Here is a 20,146-nt window from a genome sequence, read left to right as displayed (position 1 = left end):
ACTGACTGACTTGAGAGTGACTGTTTTCTCTGCAAAAAGAAAGAACTGAATCCTAGCAAGTTCGCTTCTCCCCCCTCCAGTTCCTGATGCCTATGCAAATGCCTTGTTTGCCTGACACTGCCAGATCCCTAGTATAATATGGGTAGGGATGTGCATTTGGTTCGTCTGAACCGAATGCACCCCCGAAAATGGCCCATTCAGACCCCTTTCAGGCTGCTGCAGGCCGATTCAGATTCTCTGATCTGAATTGGCTTGCCATCAAATTTTGGCGGCAATTCGGCCCCATTATATCCTATAGGCCATTGAAGTCAATGGCAAAAACATAGGGTATATTCTGGGGGCTGGAGGGGAGGGGGTTTGAGGGAGAGGCTCCAAACTCTCAGGATAGCTGCTGGAGCCTCTCCCCGAGATACCAACCAAGTTTGAAGAACATTGGACCAGGGGGGGTCCAATTCTACGGGCCCCCAAACTGGTTGCCCCTATCCCCTCCATTGTTCTCTATGGTGGGAAAAAAGTAACTGTTTTCCCACCATAGAGAACAATGGAGGGGATAGGGGCAACCTGTTTGAGGGCTCATAGAATTGGACCCCCTGGTCCAATGCTCTTGAAACGTGGTTGGTATCTTGGGGACAGGCTCCAGTAGCTACCCTGAGAGTTTGGAGGCTCTCCCTCAAGCCCCCTCCCCTCCAGCCCCTATGTTTTCGCCATTGACTTCAATGGCCCATAGGATATAATGGGGCTGAAATTGACATTCGGCTGGATCTTCTGGTACTGATGAAACTGACATGCGTGAGTCTTACTGCCAGCCGAAATTGATTCTGCCCCATTAGGCAGAATCTGAATGGGCAGAGTTGTTGTTTTTTCTCACACCCCTAACTATGGGTAGCTACATTCTAAAACCCTTTGCAATGGTTTGAAACAAGTGAAACAATACAAGTTCTGGAAACCCTGGCACGTATAGGAGATATCTGTGTTGAGAAAATCTTGGATGTTTCTATTTTTATGTTCTTTTGCCGATTTTGGAACTATAAAGTTCTAATGCCACATGAAATCAGATTTCCTTTAAAATTAAATTTCCCTTTTACTTAAAACGCTAAGCCTTGTGGATTTTCTAAATATAATAGTAAAGTCATTAGGACAGTGAAAGCCATGCACCAAGGCTGTGACGGGTAGAAAAGGTTTTATATATTAACAGGAACCCTCACATACGCACAAAACCTGATTTCAAAAACTGCACCCCAACTTTGTACCCCTCCCAAAAAACATAATGGTCATATTGCAAGATTTCCGCCATCATCTTGGTTACCAAGACAATGCCTCACGATTTCAAGCAGCCATTCTCGCTCTCTACCACAGGAAATCAGCTTCCAAGTTAGTGCCCTCTCACAGGCTCCTCACTCCCCTTACCAACTTCAGTTTTTTGGGGGGGGGGGGGCTGGAAGTAGCAGAAGGGTAGGATTTTTTCTCCCTCTCTGTATTCTCAGAATTCTAGCTGTATTACCACTCTGCTGTGCTCGAGCTGCTGTGTTTGAGCTGCCAGCAAAAAAAAACAACTCAAGTAGCCTGATGCCCTGGAAACTGTCAGTGGGTGGCATCTGATAAGCTACCAGAACTGTAACTTAAACAAAAAATGTTTTTGGAAAACCTACTCAGTACAGACCAAGGTCAGGAAATGTATAGATACATTCTGATGCATTGTGGCTCAGTGAGATCGTCTGCTCAGCACACAGAAGGTGCTGGGTACCATCCTCAGCCTCTCCAGCTAAAAGGATCAAGTAGGAGGTGACGTGAAAGACCTCCACCTGACAAACTGGACATGCACTGTCAGTCTGAGTAGACAATACTGACCACAACAGACCTTATAAGGAAGCTTCATTACATTATATAGAGGTTTCTTATCATACACTACACATTCCCATTCCCACAGCTACTGAACACAAAAACTTTGTACCATCTGACTATCAAAACATGAAGCACTGGCATTGCCATTTCTATAAATTTTGCTTCTCGCCCCACACAAACTCCAAGATTTTTCGGATATGCACAGCTTTTGATACAGTACATAAAAGAATTGACAGACACAAACTACTGTGAGCTTAACTAAAAGGAAATAATAAAATACTCACTTCTGCTGATATTCTTTGAGCAATTTCTTGGCCTTGTTGTATTTTTTCTCCAGGGCATCATATTGTTCCTGGGTGTCTTTAAGATGCTCATTTACTGTCTTACACAAACTTTGAGCTTCTAACCAATAGGTCTCCAATTTCTTTATTTTTTCTTTGTGCTCTTCTAAAGTTTCCTGGAGCTGAGATTTACTTAATTCCCATTCAATCTTTTCATCTTCTGTTGCTTTTAACTTTAAAACAAATCATCATCAGAATATGAGTAGCACTTTCATATCTAGTAGCACTTTCATATCTAGACAGAGAAGCTGTTGATCTCAACCTCCGGTTACATGCAGTTCTCCAGTTGTTGGTAAGTTAACAATCAGAAGAGGATGAACAACCTCTGGAAGAAAGGGTCAAGTAGTAGACCCAGCCCAGAGGGTAATATCTGTCTGCCCTCATCACACTGTTAAGAGAACTGAGGGGAGAGAAAGCACAGAGGACTTTGGTACCAAGAAGCTTGCTATTGGTCTCAATGACAGCCCCAGATTCTGGGGTAGAAAATATCAAGATGACTCAAGTGGGACTGACCTCTTGGGGAATCTATCCAAGGTGATGAGCTTTTGGAAGACAACCGAATCCTAGGGAATAAGGCCATGTGCGCATCCTATGATGTATTTTCTTTTTGGTCTTCCAAAAATGAGCAAATCAATTGTACTTCAGAAAATACAAACCAGAGCAACCAGGGAAAAGGAATTAACTGTTGTATCTACCACTCGTTGAGGAAATAATACCAGGAGTTGGGATAGAAGAAGCTGTGGTGATCATTGTTGGTGATTAGGAAACCAGGGGTCAGGATGGAGGAAGCTCTGGCAATCTGTGTTGGTAGCTCTGAACTTCCAACACTGCTACATATAAGAAGTAGAACACGCAGTTGTGCTCCTTTTACATTAGTATCATAGGAATGGCATTTCTTATTCTTTTTTACATTCTCAGCCGCAAAGGAGAATGTGCCCAACGCTTCAATTTCAATGCCTTCAGTTCAGAGATGAGATGTTGCTTGGGAGCAGAGACCGCAGTATCAGGAAGATGTGCTGACAGTATTAGTATCACAGACTTTAGAGACAGACTTGGTCTGGTAGATGGCCACAGAGCCATCATGTCCAGTACTGACAGCCCATATTCCCACACAGCAGCTCTCAAACTGGTGGTACAATTATAATTCTTTGGTAAATATGTCATTTTTAAAGGTGATCTGGTGCAGAAGGGACAGAAAACCCACACCCCCAGATAGGAAAGTAGGAAAACTAAAGAAGAGAGGAAACTTGAAGGACTGTTCACTGATGACCAGAAGGAAGAGAAAGCTCTAAGTGATGCAGTGGTTGTGTATAAGCCTTCTAGGCATGCAACCTAGCACTAGACTTGGGAGAGGCAGAGCCTGCAACAGAAAGTGATAACATTAGAAGATTCTAAGTGGCACTCAGGTATGAAGCTCATAAGTATGCCTGTGCAGAGACCGTGAAGAAGGAGCGTCTATATTTAAGAATTCCATAGCCAGAGAAAGAAAAAAATTAAAGTTGTATTACAGTTCAGTAGTATTTTTCCTACGATTAATGCTTTATTAAACCACATGCATGGATTTTAAAAACCATTACTTTTGAACCAGTTTCATCTCTTGCAGTAATCTGATCAGAAGAGCTAAACCTGGTAAAGTTAACCATGCATAAAAGCCCTTTCCAGTCTAGATCTGGCAAATCTAATTCTAACCATCTTTTTACTAACGGAGAGGCAATATCCCAGTTGTAGAAGACCAACATAAAGTAGGGGATAGCAACTTCCCTTTCTCCTACTCAGAGGAAAAAGTACTTATTTTATTTATTACATTATATTTAGTAATCGCCTACACAAGAAAATCTTACCTTTTCCTTAAGCTGGTTAACTTCAGCTGTTGTAACTGCATGTTTTAGCTGTAACTAAACAATGATACAACAATATGTTTGTCAAAGGACATTTTAAAGGTTCTTGTATCACCATGTCTTTATTTAAGTCAGTAAACATATTCTCAATTTTTAATTCACCTAAATTTGAATTGTCAAAATATAAAGACTTGGATCTAGAACTTGAAGAAGGGATCTTTGTTGCCTCCCCTCTTTTTTCAGCAGCCCATTGCAATAATATGCAAACATGCTTCTAAAGTCCAGGTGACCCTGAGAAATAGGAATCACCCATCCCATAACTCTTGCATGACCAGATTTCTGCTAACACCCCCTACCCCCAGCAATATATCACATGATTTCTGGGGCTCTCCCAAGCCTTAAAAACAGATTTTCACAGAGCTCACAAAGAAGTTGAAAATAGCAATGGTCCCTTCAGTGAGCTCTTCATCTAATATTGATTCCCACCCACCCCCAGTAAGCTTCCTAATAAATACTGGGATCTAAGGAGCCCCCCCTGGGGGGGGGCAATTCACTGCTCCTGGGACCCCCCCATTTACAGAAAAAGCAAAACCAGAATATTTTGTGTACAAATGGAAAAACCTGCATTCAACCACATGGCTTTTTAGATGGCAACCAAAGTTGATTTTCACATCAGTTAATATCCTAGTATAAGACATAAGGAATAAAATACTACAAGTAACAACAGAAGATAAATTGAAAACCCTGCACCTACATGTAACTACAGCCACATGTAACTACTAAAGTTATGTTTCCTTTCTACTACAAAGAAATTTGCTAATTTGCTAACAGCCCAAAGTGCATCACACCTCTTTGAACTTCAGAAGAAACTGTGTAGAATCCATGTCCAGTGGGAGATTAATATCTTCGTTATCAGGGAGGTAAAATACTTCTACAGATTTCCCATGTAAATGTGATTCAAAAGAGTCTTCGTCATCATCATAATCATCATCCTAAAAAGATATTGACAATTACTTTATTGAAACTAAATATAAACTTATGTATCCAAGACAAAAATATCTACTCCCATAAATAATCAAGGAATCCAAAGTAATACTACTAAACAAATAATATAGAACAAATATTTACAATATATATACAGTATTACATTTTAATTGCTACCTGTTCTGTATCATTGGTATACTGCTGCTCCAGCAAACATCTCTCCTGTTCCAATGTCTCACTAATAAGGCGAGCTACTTCACTCTGGGTTCCTGGTTTTTCTCTTCCAATAAGAAACCTAAAGAAAACTCTTCAATCAATTAATAGAAAATAACAGTCTCTTATACTAATTCTTCTGGTAGGAAGTCATGTAAATTAGTTTGGAGCTTTTCCTTCTACTTCATTAATTATTTTTATAAAGCAACACATACCTGACTGTACCTTTTGTGTTTTTTAGTACAGTTGCTGCAAAAAACTGGGTTACTCCTACGAGACTCGTACCATCCACCTCAATGATCTGATCATTTACTTGGATTCTAAAAGGCAACGAAAGAAACATTTAGCACTGTAGTTGAACTGAGAAACCAAAACTGAGATTACCAAAAACAATAACTTATTCAGTCACTATGCCATAAGAAGAACTTTCAACTTGGTATGAGTCTTGGGCCTGTACAACTCTCCCAATACATTAAAAAACAGAGTGTGGACAGGAAAACTGCATTGGGAAGGGAATCAACCCTTTAAGAACTGTATACTAGGGATGGGCACAGACCAGCATGAACTTGGGCTGGTTCGGGAGCCCCGAACCAGTGTTCGGGGAAGGTGCCTTCCTTGAACATTTACCGGACTTATGCCCGGTTCGGCTGTTCAGGGCCATTTAAACCTAACAGCTGAGCAGTGCAGGGCTACCAGTCATTTAACCCCTCCCAAGCAATCCCCCCTTTCTCCCAGCTGCAGCAAGCCGGGGCCAGGAGAAAGAGGGAACCAAATTTGCTTGACTGGCTTGGTTCATGTGGGGGCCTCTTGCCTCAGTTTTGGGTTTGTGCCCATCCCTACTGTACACTTCCATTCAAACATGATTGCATGTGGCCAGGAAACATCCACACAGATGTTTTGCTCCACCTTGGCCCTCACTGGAGCACTGTTCTTTGGAGCTTCCACACACTGGCATTTTGCAATCATACGTTTTCCAGAATTTACTTTGCTTTGTTCCAAGTTTCCCGTCTGCTCTACTACAGTATTTCCTGAAAATCTGCAGTCGAAACAGAGTTGCACATCATGTGGATGAGGTGTGCATTTTCAAAACTACCGCCCTCATCAGTGCCATTGTACTGCTATCATACCCCTGGCACTTGCCATTTTCTCCTTCCATCACCCAAAGCTTGTTAGCAGGAGAAATGTGGATGCTCTATTGCTGAAGAATGGCAGGGCAAAACTGAATCCATAACAGGAAATCACTGTCCTGTGCATACAACTGTTGTGTTGCTTGAAATATTTTGAATATCTCAACAGTGTTACAAGACACCATCATATTATTAAGTCTAGTCTATGCTTTTTACACAAAAAGTAGCAAAAAACCAAAAGGTCTACCAGTCTACAGCTTTAAATTGACATTATTTGGGCTGCAAAGTTTGGCTGCAATCCTGCACATAATAAATCCTTGCTTTAATGGGATTTAAGCAGCCTAGCTGTTGCGTGCTGGATTGCAGTCTTAAATACCCTGTAATTACAGCCACTTCAATCATCCTAATTCTGCATCCTTGGATATACGTGTTTACTATATTCATAGTTCCTCATAGTTCATATTCTTCATATCAACATACCAATGGGTCTGTTCAGATGTACCTCTTCCCCTCAAGCCCCCTTGAGCTTCGAGATCAAAAGCAGCTATCAAGCCCATAAGCCTCGTTTCTCCACTGCTCACCATGACCAGATGAAAATGACTGCATGGAGAGATCCTAATTTTGAGGGCTAGCACAATGAGAAGAGTGCAGAAAGGAGCATGCAAGCCCAAAAGCTGTTTCTAATCTCCTAACACAAAGAGTTTGGGAGAAGTAGCAACATTTCAACAAGTCCAGTGAATGGACAGCTGCAAACACTGTACTGCTCAATGGAATATTTCACTGCATTCTAAGCAATAGTGGTAGTGGTAGAAACTACCATCAAATTGCAGCTGACTTGCCCTGACCTGGATAGCCCAGGCAAACCCAATCTTGTCAGATCTCGGAAGCTGAGCAGGGTCGACTCTGGCAAGCACTTAGATGGGAGACTTCCTTGAAATATCATAGGTGGGAGGTGGGGGCAGGCTTTCTTCAGCCACCTCTCTGAATATCCTCCAGGCCCCCAGTAGGGGTCAGTCACCAGAGGTCGCCATGACCTCCAGGTGCACAAACATTCACGCGCACATAAAAATACCAAAAAAAGTTTCAGGTGACTTATGGCAACTCCTTAGGGTTTTCAAGGCAAGCAACATTCAGAGGAGGTTTCCTACAGCCTGCCTCTGCGCTACAACCCTGGACTTTCTTAGTCATCTTCCATTCAAATACTGACCAGGGCCAACCTGGCTTAGCTTCTGAGATCTGATAAGACTGGACTAGCCTAGGCTATCCAGGAATTTTAAGCAACACGGTTTGCATATTTGATATGGCTAGCCCAGAAAACTGAAACTATGTTCTTCTCTTTCAATGTCATCTTCCGTTACTCTGTCCTTCTAAATCAGTCCTGTAGGTTCTAAACAATGACTATGACAGGGTGGACAAAAACAATCATTCAATAAAAATATTCATTAGAAAACTGGAAAGTTTGTCCATTACATAATCTGTTGTCTAATTTAAATAAATTCTGTGATACAAGAGATTCTCAGGTATGCCCCTTTACAGCATATTAGTAGGAACATAAGAACTAGTAAAGTGTTAGACTAGAGTATCAGTGTGTGGCAAAACATGATGATGCATATACTTCTACTATGCATAAGTGAAGTTCAACATGCAACTATAAACCTTTTTTTCTTCAAGAAAGAGCATGCAAAACCAAATAAGCATCTCTACTGAAAACTCACCGACCATCTTTCTGTGCAGCACCACCTTCTGTTATTGTTTTCACAAAAATTCCCAGCTTTTCCAGTCCCTGGTCTGCACCAACACCCATTCCAATAATACTGATACCTAAGCCACTGTCACCTACAATTTACAAAAATAAAAACCACATTTTAAAAACTAGTTTTATAGCTTCAGTGATTTTTCTATCACACATGCAAACCGTTGAATCATATTTGAATCACGAACAGTAAGGCACTAACAGCGCAATCCTAAATTTAGTCAGAATCCTACTCAGATCTATTCAACAGGACTTAGTCCCAGAAAAGTTTTGTTGGACCTAGAACCACCGTGAAATACTTAAGAGCCAGTCTATCTGCTGAGCAGAAAAAGGTCTGCATTTTTACACATCAGATTTGTAGAACTCCTTCAGTGCCCAATTTTTCCAACCCTAATAATTAATCTATTTTGACTACAAGTGTACCTTTTTCAATTTCCACAGAAAAAACTTCCATTTTCTCCACCCGTTTCTCAAGTTCATACTCTGCTGATGCTGCCACAGGGTCAACTTCTTCATTACGCCTATCATAGTCTTCATTTGAGTACGTACTGAAAACCTGAAATACAAAAGTAATTTTAGAAGTTCATCACTAACATAAGATGACAAAATCTAAAAATAGGTAGTATTTAAATACTAATTCAGAGTACACCAATTTTGTGTCTCCTTGCAATCTCAGTAAGCAGTAACATCTGTATGAATTCAGCATCAACAAGCATCTCAGCTTCTTACTAGTTCAGATTGTACAGCAAATACAGTAATCTTTTAATTATCTATATATGAAGAACATATATGTATAACTGATTTTGCCTCTGCAACTCATTTCCAAATGGTGAGTTGTTACGGGGGGTGGGGGTGGTACACAGAGTATAGTCATAGAGGCAAAAGATTACAGTAGCCATGGAGAGAGAAAAAAGGAGCTGTATAAAACGATGAATTTCCATTTCCCAACCACTAATAATCATTCACAAGTTTTCTTTAGCATACTGGTGTTAAGCACATTGTTCAAGCTCACTGCAGGACATTTTGAGAAACATACCAGCCAAAGCATACTTGAAGTCCTTTGCTAAATACTATCTTTTCTACATGGAGAAACTAAATCCACACTGAAAGCCATTCTATTTCTTCCATCAAATAGGTTTTTTTAGGAAAAAGATTTTAAAAGCCTTAGCATTTCTATATATTGAAACTGATTATTTCTTTTAAAAATTCAGAGTCAAATTGTTTTCCAAGAACACGAAATACCAAGTTCCACCTAGCACTATATTTAGTAATCACTGCAGATGAACTTCTCAATCTTTTTTTTAAGACAAACCCTGCAGTAAATAGTATATTTGCTATGATACTGGCTAAATAAAGTTACACATTATTTTTCGGAGGATCCTTTGTTTAGACTAAAAAAAAAATTAAATGGGCAACATACTTCCATGCAGCTGCCTAGTTCAGAAGGTAAGTCAGTCAGCAAAAACAGTGACTATTAGACTAACGTAAGGATCCTAAGATCACTTTAGCAACTGCAAAATTTGTCTCAGTCCCTTTAACCCTTGCATCTAAAAATAAGAAATAAGGGTCTTCTGCTGCTTAAGGGTCTGCTTTCTAAGGGTACAAAGGAAAGGATATTAGCATAATTGTACCATCTTATAGAAAATCTTTAATTTCTTTCTTCATACACAGGAGATCACAACCTGAAGATCATCCAAACAATTCAGAATCTTAAGGGGTTATATACACACACAACTCTAAGTTATATACCCACTGCACAGGAGATAAACAACTTCTGGATTTCCATACTGTTTAAGAAACCAATAGACACTGCAAGGTATCTGTAGTTTGCTGTATCACCACTAACGCAATATCCAAAGCACATCAGATTAAAATGGAACTGCATAAAAAGCATTCTCTGAATAAAGGACCTTCCTCTGAAAGAGCGTTACAGTACTTTCCATGAAAAGTAAAGGGTAGATTTCATAGACTAAATGTTCTAATGTCCTGGCCCCACTGCTGGACCTCCTGATGGCACTGGTATTTCTGGCCACTGTGTGACACAGAGTGTTGGACTGGATGGGCCTTTGGCCTGATCCAACATTGGCGTCTCTTATGTTCTTATGTTCTTATGTTCTTATGAGATGCTTGCAGATTAAACAACACTTTTCAGGCAAATACAATATGACATGGATAACCCCCCCCCTCCTGTTGACCCTGGAGCTTGAGAAGCCGAGAACATTGATGCTTTAGGACTCAGACTGAAGTGAAGCACATCCTATGCAGCCTGAAGCAGTCAGTGAACCTTTCAGGACTCAGGCACTGAAAGGACCTTTACAGCCAACACTTAGGCCCCCACCAACTAAAAGTTGTCTCATATTTCCAGGTTAGACTCTGGACAATGCAAGTAAGATGTATCTTTCTCCTTCACTGTATCGACAGCCCCAAGGAAAAAATAATCCCCCTTGGCAGTTAAGCATTACATTTACTCCTTCAGCACTTGACTGGGTTTTACCTATAGTAACACAATGTTTTAAAGAGCCTTGCTTCCACTGTTTGTTCACGTCAAAAGTCCTATACACACAACACAGGTATACAAGGCAACATGAACAGAGATGTAAGGATCAAGTGCACTGGCTTGCCCTACCTGCTCATGTTCAGCCTAACATGAGTACAAACTGAATACACAGAAATGCTGTGCCAATGATTAGAAATGCTGATGTTCCTGATTGCTTTAGCCTATGTTTCTGCAGTCTGTACATAAGATGCCCAAGCTGCTCAGTACATATTAAAAATATATGATTCACCTGCAACAAAGTTTTAGCTCACTCACATTATTACAATTAAAGACAGATAATCTAATAGCAAAGTACAGCCGGCCAGCAGTTGGGAGTTTTTTACTTTTCTTTGAGGTTTTTTTGTTTTGTTTGGGGTGTGGCAACATTAACCTGCGTGGCATGAAGTTTCCAATTTATATCACTTGATCATTATCTCTTGTTTCCACAGATATCATGGTATCTTTAACATTCCCAGCAGATGAGTACCCAAGTAAATAGCTCATGTAGTTAATAACCAATTTACATTCTATAATATAAAAAGAATGTCAACTCTACAAAAATCTGGGTTTACTGAGGTCACTCTAAATAAATTCTGAGGAAGTACCAATAACTATCATCAGTATGCTAAGAGCGAACCATTATAAAAAGAAATGCAGAAAAAATGTGAGAACAGCATAAGGATAAGCATGAATACCTCAACATCCACAACTATTTCAACAACAATGTGCACTCGCATTGCATGACATAATATGACATTATGGTCGGGGCCACAAACCAGCAGCTAGTTTTTTGCTTTTTCCTACATGTCAGAATAGGATTAAGATTCCTGTTTGATACCTGTACGACTCACACAGCAAAGGACAGAAATAAGTGTGACACTGGAGGGTCCTCGAATCCATGTACTGTATTTGCCATGGCAAGGGGTTTCCACCCCTCCCCCACAAGAACACGACCAAGTTGAATAATTCCTGCTCCTTCTACCCACCCTTCTGCCTCAGCAACATTTGGCAAACAACATGCTCCCCTTCCACTTTCGAAGCACCTTTCATCACTTGTTCATAGTCAGTGTATGGGTCATCTCTTCCAGTTCAAGGTGATAGAGCAATGCAGGCATTTGCACCACGCAATGACAGAAGCAGCTCACATACAGACCACCAGATGGATAGGAAGGGAGGAGGGGATCACCTCAGCAATGCTGGTGCTGGAAAGGCAAGGGAGGAATTGGCTGTAGCAGCCACAGAGAGGGGCAGACGGTGGTGAGGAATAGCAACAGCAAAATCAGGAAGAGGAAAGGGATCAAGGCCTTTCCACAGTGAGATGCTTGCAGATTAAACAACACTTTTCGAACACAAAGATTTTAACTTGACTTGACTTGGATAGCCCAGGCAACCCCAAACTCGTCAGATCTCGGATGCTAAACAGCGTCAACTCTGGCAAGTACTTGGATGGGAGACCTCCTTGGAATACCAGAGGCGGGAGGCGGAGGCAGGCTTTATCCAGCCACCTCTCTGAATATCCTCCAGGCCCCCAGTAGGGGTCAGTCACCAGAGGTCGCCATGACTTCCAGATGCGCACACACTCACATATAAAGAACTCCAACCCCCTCAAAAAAGATTCTAACTTGGTGGTACACTGCTAGGTACACAGAGTCTAGAGCCTGCTCTTCAGGACAGAGTTGTGGCTAAACCAAATTTTGGGCAAGCTACTAAATCCCCCCATGAACGCCTGATAAAATTCAAATGAGCCCTGGTTAGAAGATTTTTCATCCATATCAAATAATTTTTTTCAAATGATACACACTAACGAGTTACTGTCCTGCCTAGTTCTCATCACTATCACAGATAGCAGCAGGTACATGAGGCATAATGTGAGAACCAAAGACGTTCTTTAAAACAAAAATTTTTTAGTCTTACATCTGTGTGAAAAATACCACTAGAAACAACTATGGATTTCAATCCCTTCCTTTTCTTTTTATCTGTAGACTTGTAAAATGAAAAATGAGATATTTATTCTTATTGCTTCATTAGCCTTCTGGAGACTTGAAAGGTTTTTACTGACAAAATAAGCTCTTGGGGGGGCACCACTGAAGAACTTTTTTTTAAACTTCATTTTATAAGACTGATCACTGTAAAGGATAACCTGCTGCAATTCCTCGGATAGGGACTCATACTTGAAGGATTTCCTTTTGGATATTATAATACCCACCAGACAAAATGCAGAAGCAGATTGACAAGGTCAGACCTGTAACTAGAAATAACCAACTACAAGTTGTTACTATAAAGTGGTAACAGTACACCAAAGTTATCTCCAGTTCCCAGTTCAAACCAGTAAAGTTCACCTTCAGTGATCTAAAATCCATATCGGGCAACAATACTTGCTCTCTCGCAGAAAACAGGTGACAGGCCTTTCCTTGCTTACAAACAAACCTGCCCCAAATCTAAAATAACAACAATTATAAACTACTGAACAAACATACAACTCAGGAACTCTGGCTTGGATCCAGTGATAGTTTCTGCATATGGAAGGGATTTCAACTGCAGACTTTCTTGCCTCTGTCATCTCACTGTAGTACAAAATGATTCCAGAAACACTGCTCTACAAGGACAGGACACCCAGAGAAACAGCATAAGGAGGGAACTGGCAGAAATCACCCCTCCTTTTCATCTTGAGACATCCTCTGTCAGATTCATCCCCCTATATTTACTCAGGCAGTATCTTTACAAGACCTAATAATATCAGCGGTACCATCTTGGGCTCATCCACTTGCTCATCCTTCAATATGATAAATATCATGTGTCATCAACACTTTTTTGCTCTCTACACAGGACTAACATGCCAGGTCCTATGCAAAAGAATAAATGGGCACTGATTTGACCTTAAAAATGGCAGTGTTTAGAAACTAGTGGGAGAATACTTCAGTCATCCAGCTAGCACTAGTACCAATCTAAAAACCACTGTTCTCAACCAAAAGAAATTGAAAGGATGATTGCCACATGAAACCTGCTGAGTTAATCAAGAAGTCTGACAACATTTTTCAAGGACTTAACAAGGATCTGGGATTCCTCAGCCATTAACAGGTGTTAACCATCTTAGCGAAATGAGGGAAACTGCATATCTCCAATTACTGCTATTGTGAATGGGCTCTGTAGACTGATTATATTTATATAATTACACCTCATCCTGTACTTCCTGAATATCATGCTTCTTTAATTTGGCCTTTAAAAATTTCTCATAATTCTGTGTATATGTCTGCTTAATGAGGACCTATCTAGCAAAGTAAGCTCTATTCCACAGAAACTTCTGCTAGAATATAAAGTTGTAAATTTTAAAGGTACTACAAAACTCCTGTCTGTTATATAAACTACTTGACACACCTGTGCCAAACTATAAGATATGCTGGTTGGGGAGAACCTACATTTCCTGCACACAGATATGACAGGAATCAGACAGCTCTGAATAAGAATGCAGTTCATGCAAAGAGCTGACAACAATCCCAGGGGAAAGTTCAGTTCATCCTTTAAGGCAGAACCGCGATAGTGCTTGTCACATATAATCTCTGAACTTGATTGTGTTTGGATGAATAATTTTCAACAGTTAACAATTCACTGAAATAAAGTACTGATATAGTAATGCTTATGCCAAGGCTTGACAAATCCCAGACACTAGGTTGCCATGGCACCTAGACACTTTATTACTTAGTATTTTCAGCAAATATTTTATTGTAGTATCCCTCAGCAATTTTCAGTGTTAAGAAAAAAGTTTACTTATTTTGCATCAGAATGCTTTGTTGTATGGCTAAAAAAAGTTAATGCGCATGAAGTTATTGTCATTGCATGTTTACATTTATACAACTGTCATCATTTAATGGTGGTGAATAAATTCATTTCTTAAAGAGTTGCTTTCTGTACTGACTCCAACATTCAACTCTATGGAGCATTTTAAAGCAATAATGGAATAATGAGAAACTAGGAAGGAAATTTAGGTTAAGGGTCTGAGATTAGCTTTTTGCTGTGGTGATGGCAACCAAGGTTGTCCCTATACTTACTTAAAACAATTCTGTCATAGCGGTAATAAATTATGAGAAACTATAAAGAAGTTAGGATTAGGTTTTATGGTTGCAATAATCAGAAAATATGGTCATCAAAACACAAAATCCTAAAGGCTGAAAAATAAGTCTGGCTCCTGAAGCCAAAGAAATGTATCAGGGCTTGGTTTTTACCTAGAATGAGTATAATAACCAAAACTGACCTAAAATCTACTAAAGTTATCTGGGCTAGGAAAATAATGCATGTTTGTGAATACAACTAGAAAGAAACCATAACAAGTGACACACTTTCCCTTTGTTTAATGAAAAACAAAAATACCTGCAATTACCTGACCAATATAATGAAACACTTAAGACAGCACACATGATAAATTCATGAACTACAAAGATACTTTGGAAGCTTTATATAAGCAGTAGAATAGTCAACAACATCAACATAACATTTCTTAGAATTTATAAAAACTGAAGTATTCCAAGCAGATCCATATACTTATAAAAGTAAAGCACGTATAGTTCTGAAAAATGCAGATGTAATGCTGGCCATCTTTTAATTGCACTTAACTCAGCCACAAAGCTATATCTTCCTGCTCTGTTGTAAACTGTCACCTTTCCCCCTTTGTCATCCCTAACCATAGTTCAGTTATGGCTCTGGATGGTGAAGATGCAAACACTAATCAAACTCTCATCAGAGTCAGGATTTTATGCAGATCTGCACCACAGGTTAGGAAGGAAATTGTTTAGCATAACCATCCTTATGCTGATGCTGACAAGGGAAGGAAGTTCATGTCATAGAAGCAAAGAGAAGGAAGCATCTAAGCATACAGCCAACCATAGTTAAGAGATCAAAAACGTTACATCTGTGCAAGACCTATGTGTAAAATGCACTGAAGATAAAAATTTGCGTAATCTTGAGATTACCAACTACTGACTGGACAAAAGACAAACACTGATGTTTACTGAGGCAAAATGCCAAAGTCAGGAACGTAAAGAGGTCAGCTGAATATCTTTTTAAATGGACAGTAAAACAAAAATCTCACATGATGAATTCTCACCATTGATCATCTCAAATTTCCCCATGGGCTATAAAGGAGGTTTTTGAAACCCTGAAAGCGTAACAACTGGCTTCAGTCTGAAATTGTTCACTGTACATGTCATAAGCTTCAAACATTTTAACTACAGCCAAGTTGACATCAAATGATTATTTCTCAAAAAAACACAAGCTGGTATTTCTATCCTCCCATAATTTTCAGACTGCCCTTTTGAAACCTTAGTGTTTGAACACTGGACCCTTTCTTATCAAGCCTATATATTTTTTCTTCATAATAGTATGATAAAGAGGTTAGGCTAGCAAACTCAGTTATGGGTCTCTACTAGGATTGTAATATAGGCCTCTATGGAGAGGATGGGCTGCAGTTCAATAATTCACATGCATATATCATATTATAATGAATGATTGACAGTGTCAGTTTTGACTAAAGATTAGCATGGTTCACCCTGAGTGCAGTTTCAGGTGCATTATGGGGGTGGGGGGTGCACCATGGCCAGTACTATTATGATGGAGCTTTTCCAATAATGTATTTAACTCACTTTATGGGTTATACAGTGCTCACATAGCACACAAATGGTACAAACATGATGCACCTACTAATTTCTTAAGGTAGTAGTAAACTATCTATAGAAAAATATTTGTATTAAGCAGGAAGTCTCACTGTGTTTACTGGGACTTACTCCTTAGTAAGCATGGAAATTGCAGCCTCAAACACTTTACTAAGGCTCAGAAGAATACTAGCAGAGCATTAAAAAAAGCATTACAAATTTCTGCTCAAGTCCTACAGAATATGGAAATCTAAGCTATGTTTCATTCACTTTTAAATTTTTGTCTATGAATATTAAGATATAACTAACTTGCCTAAATTAGCAAAGACTACATTGTGTCCTACAACCATCCACTTAATATTGCTTTTTCAGTCCATCTTGCTCAATTTCTCTTCTTACAACAACCCCGTCCTCCACAAGGCTTGCATATATGCATATCCCATTATCTCCACTATATTCTTTGTTGGGGAAACAATGGGGAGCCCTCCTTACTTAAAAAAAAATTGCTATCAGAAATGATGGTTGGATCCAACTCTTTTGTCTTTTTGCCCTTAATAAGTACACCTGCTGCACACTAAGAATACATTTTAAAGTTATCAAAGATATTCACACCATACTGACCCAGAGAAGCTGATTCTAGACATGATAAAAACATAAGAGGAGTCCTGTTGGATAAGATCAGTGGTCCATCTAGTCCAGCATCCTGTTTCACACAGTGGCCAACCAGTTGTCACGAGGGGCCAACAAGCAAGGCACAGAGGCCAAGGCCTACTCCTGATAATTGTCTCCTTAGGATCACATCAGATCTTGCAAAAGTAACTAAGGGCCATTTTGGCTATCAGTACTGTCTGTTGCAAACCTATAACAATATTTTACTACATGACCATGCATCATACAATTCGATAAAATAGAAAACAAAGTTTCTTCTCTAACAAAAACATTTACAGGATATCCCTAACCGTTTCTCCCCAAACCCACAAATTTATGTTTGAGTTAACTGTAAATAGTGAGGTGCGTTCTATATAAACTGTTTAAACTTTATATTCCTATCCTATGCATATTTGGAAGGCCTACTGGCATCAAAGAGGATTCACTTCTAAATGTGTGGATCAGCCTTTTTCTCTTTTAATGTACACTTATCAGTCCTGATTATCACTACAGTTAAATTAACTAATTACAATGAAATAAGTAAATTACAATCAAAAATTTTATAGCACTGTAAACATTTAAACTTCTAGAAGCAGTACCATCAAAACTGAAATTAGGAAAAAGTCAAAATAGAGTATCCAGAATACTTCACCTTGATTGGAGCAGTGGAAAACTTTACTTTCCTATGTGGATCAGGATCTTCTTCCTCCGAAAGTCCAGGAAATTCCTCATAATCACTATCATAGTCGCAGCCCTCCTCTGCCAAGGTGTCACCTCCTTCAAGGTCCTGATTATATGCTTCTGTTTCTCTGTCATCATCAAAAGCTTCATTTTCTATACCAAAAGCACTGGAAGAGAATCCACTACAATTCTCTCTCTGGTCTATTTGCTGTTCTTCCTCCTCTTCTTCACTACCCTCTATTTGTTCTACCTGGCCTTGCTCTCTTGTTTGAACTTCTTCCAGAGCTACTATCTCTCTTACTCCTTTATCACTGGCTTCACTGCACACACTAAGTTCCTCCACTTCCTCAAATGTGAGGCTATTTTCTTCTGCAAGTCCCTTCCCTTCTGCATCCCTTCTTGGGAACCTGAGTGGTTTCTTCTCCTGGAAGACATTCACTTCCCCCACAATTTCATTCCTTGAAATTTCATTCTGCACCACAATCAGTTCTGCTCTAACAACTTCTATCTCAGAGATTTTTATGGGAGCTCTGTCCACTTTAGAAAAAGCACTGTAAGTATCCTGTTGATCCTTTTCAGAAGTTGTTTTAGGTGTTTCCTCAGCGGCCATACTTAGCTCATCTCTTTCAACAAGACTGCTGCTGAAAAGGGCAGGTGTTGCGTGAGGCTGATTTTGCTTCAAGCCTTGCTCTTCATTAACCACTGGCAATTCCCAACTGCAGAACACTGTCTGGCCAGTGCTTGAAATGCCTTCATTTTTCAAAGTGTCTTTGGGATCCTCACTGTCACTGTCAGTCAAGAAATTCTCCAATCGCCTAGAAATAGGTCCAGCATTCAGAGAAGATCTGCAGCTCCCACTGGACTGCTGCAGCGTGTGCTCACTGCCTCCTTGGCATTCTGCTTTTCCTGGGGTAACTTGAGAACTCACTTCATGATTGAAATTAAAATGATCCACCACATTAGTACCATCAGGAGAGAGAGAGCCATGTCTTCTGTCTTCAACCCTTTCACTTCTGTTGGGAGTGCATCGCTCCACTGTGCTTGGTTTTTTTGTGTTCCTTTCAAAAAGCTTTCTAGTCTCAGAAAACTTCTCTGCTAAGGCAACTTTGTCTATATTTCCCTCATCATTGCTGCGGATAATTTTGTCAGTTAAAGCACCAGAAAGTAATGAATCCTGAGGACCACTGCCGTTATTGAGATGGTTGTTTTTTTGAATGCAGAGAAAAGACGGACTGTTGGGAGAGGAAGGGGCAGAGTCAGTCGAAGGTGTTTTGGTGCCAGTCTTGGACTCAGAGGGTAGGCTGTTCTCACACGAGGAAGCAGAAGAGCCACCCATCTGCATGAACATGTTTTTGATCTTGTGTACTCTGTTGCCATAGGTGACAGCTCTGCCACGAACATGTGGTTCATTGCCCCCTCCATTGGATGAGCTGGGTAGCTTTCGCTGAGGACCAGATTTGCTTGAAACATTATCAGTGTTCACTGAATCAAAACTGCACTTAATGGCATGAAAATCAGTTTTATAGGCATTCCTGTGTGGAGAAGCACTTCTCAAAGTCCTCTCTCCTTTGCCTTCAGTCTTCATCATTGTCAGAAGGAGACAGCGTTCACTTCTTTATGGGGGGAGGGGGAGGAAATGAAAACCAACAGCAGCTGCCCCTGCTGCCCCCCACAATGCCTGGATGCAAGCCTATTACAGACTGCAGAGAGAATGAGACTGGAAGACGCCTCTGGTCGGCTTATTCTTCCGAGCAGGCATTGAAGCGAGTTGTGGGAAAGAGGAACACACAGAGAGAGCAAGCGCTTCAGGACCGTATGTGGAAATACAGGATACTAATTGCACGGGTGATCCACTCCTATCCAGAAAACTATCTGCAAAAAAAAAGAAAAGAAAAAGTTAATGAGCTTGTAGCCTCACCCACTTAATAGCAAGCACTTCAACCTTGTCTCAAATGGAATTTCATACCCTGGGGAACAACAAGAAACTTAACCTCCGCTGTGTCCCACCAGACTGAAAGCAGAAGTGGGGAGGAGAACAACAGAGACTAAAAACCACCTCTGGATATCACTGCTTTAACAGGAACCAAACCTCACTGGGTCATAGCCCTGGAACCTGTTCTCACAACCGAATTTCCACACTTAAAGACGAAATGATATAAACAAGAGAACAGTGTTAAACATGTGCGGCCCGCTCCTACTCATCTGGGATCATTAAACAGAGACAGGCTTCCAGGGCCGACGATGCATGCGGCTTCTAGTCGGCCCAAAAACACTCACACCAGCGAAGTTCCTATCTGGGACGAAAGCAAATCTTTAATAATTAAAAAAAGAGGAAGAATCTCAGCCTAATGCACTTCCTCGGGGGATTTTTTGCCCCCTCACCTCAAGAGACGGCGCTCAAGTACACCTCGCCACTCACTTCCTCCAAGAGGCCCTCCCCGTCCATCATTCCTGAGGGAGGGCGGGGGCGCGCGTCCGTCTGCGTGTGAAAAGGGAGATACGTGGACCCTTCGCAATACTTCCCCTTCTCGGCCTCCCCCC

The 20,146-nt window shown here is 40.4% G+C and overlaps 1 protein-coding gene across 4 annotated transcripts in view; it reads right to left on the bottom strand.

Moving 5' to 3' along the window:
- The window catches only part of LOC107107053 (neurabin-1-like), a 70,943-nt gene that overhangs the window by 50,189 nt on the left and 608 nt on the right, over positions 1-20,146 (bottom strand). For 2 of the 4 annotated variants that reach the window (XM_015407272.1, XM_015407275.1), the window contains exons 2-9: positions 17,577-19,477; positions 8,522-8,654; positions 8,061-8,181; positions 5,434-5,538; positions 5,183-5,300; positions 4,870-5,013; positions 4,025-4,078; positions 2,127-2,356 (exon numbers count right to left, since the gene is read on the bottom strand). In XM_015407272.1, coding sequence (XP_015262758.1) covers positions 2,127-2,356; positions 4,025-4,078; positions 4,870-5,013; positions 5,183-5,300; positions 5,434-5,538; positions 8,061-8,181; positions 8,522-8,654; positions 17,577-19,193 — 2,522 coding nt within the window. In that variant the 5' untranslated portion in view covers positions 19,194-19,477. Of the gene's footprint in view, positions 1-2,126; positions 2,357-4,024; positions 4,079-4,869; positions 5,014-5,182; positions 5,301-5,433; positions 5,539-8,060; positions 8,182-8,521; positions 8,655-17,576; positions 19,478-19,987; positions 20,085-20,146 lie in introns of all 4 variants that reach the window. The other 2 variants (XM_015407273.1, XM_015407274.1) reach the window with 2 other exon arrangements.

The sequence above is a fragment of the Gekko japonicus genome, unplaced genomic scaffold (genome assembly GCF_001447785.1).
Source record: "Gekko japonicus isolate JY-2015 unplaced genomic scaffold, Gekko_japonicus_V1.1 scaffold66, whole genome shotgun sequence".
NCBI classification, from domain to species: Eukaryota; Metazoa; Chordata; class Lepidosauria; order Squamata; family Gekkonidae; genus Gekko; species Gekko japonicus.
Note: the sequence above shows the minus strand (reverse complement) of the source record. Positions and strands in the feature narration are given on the sequence as shown.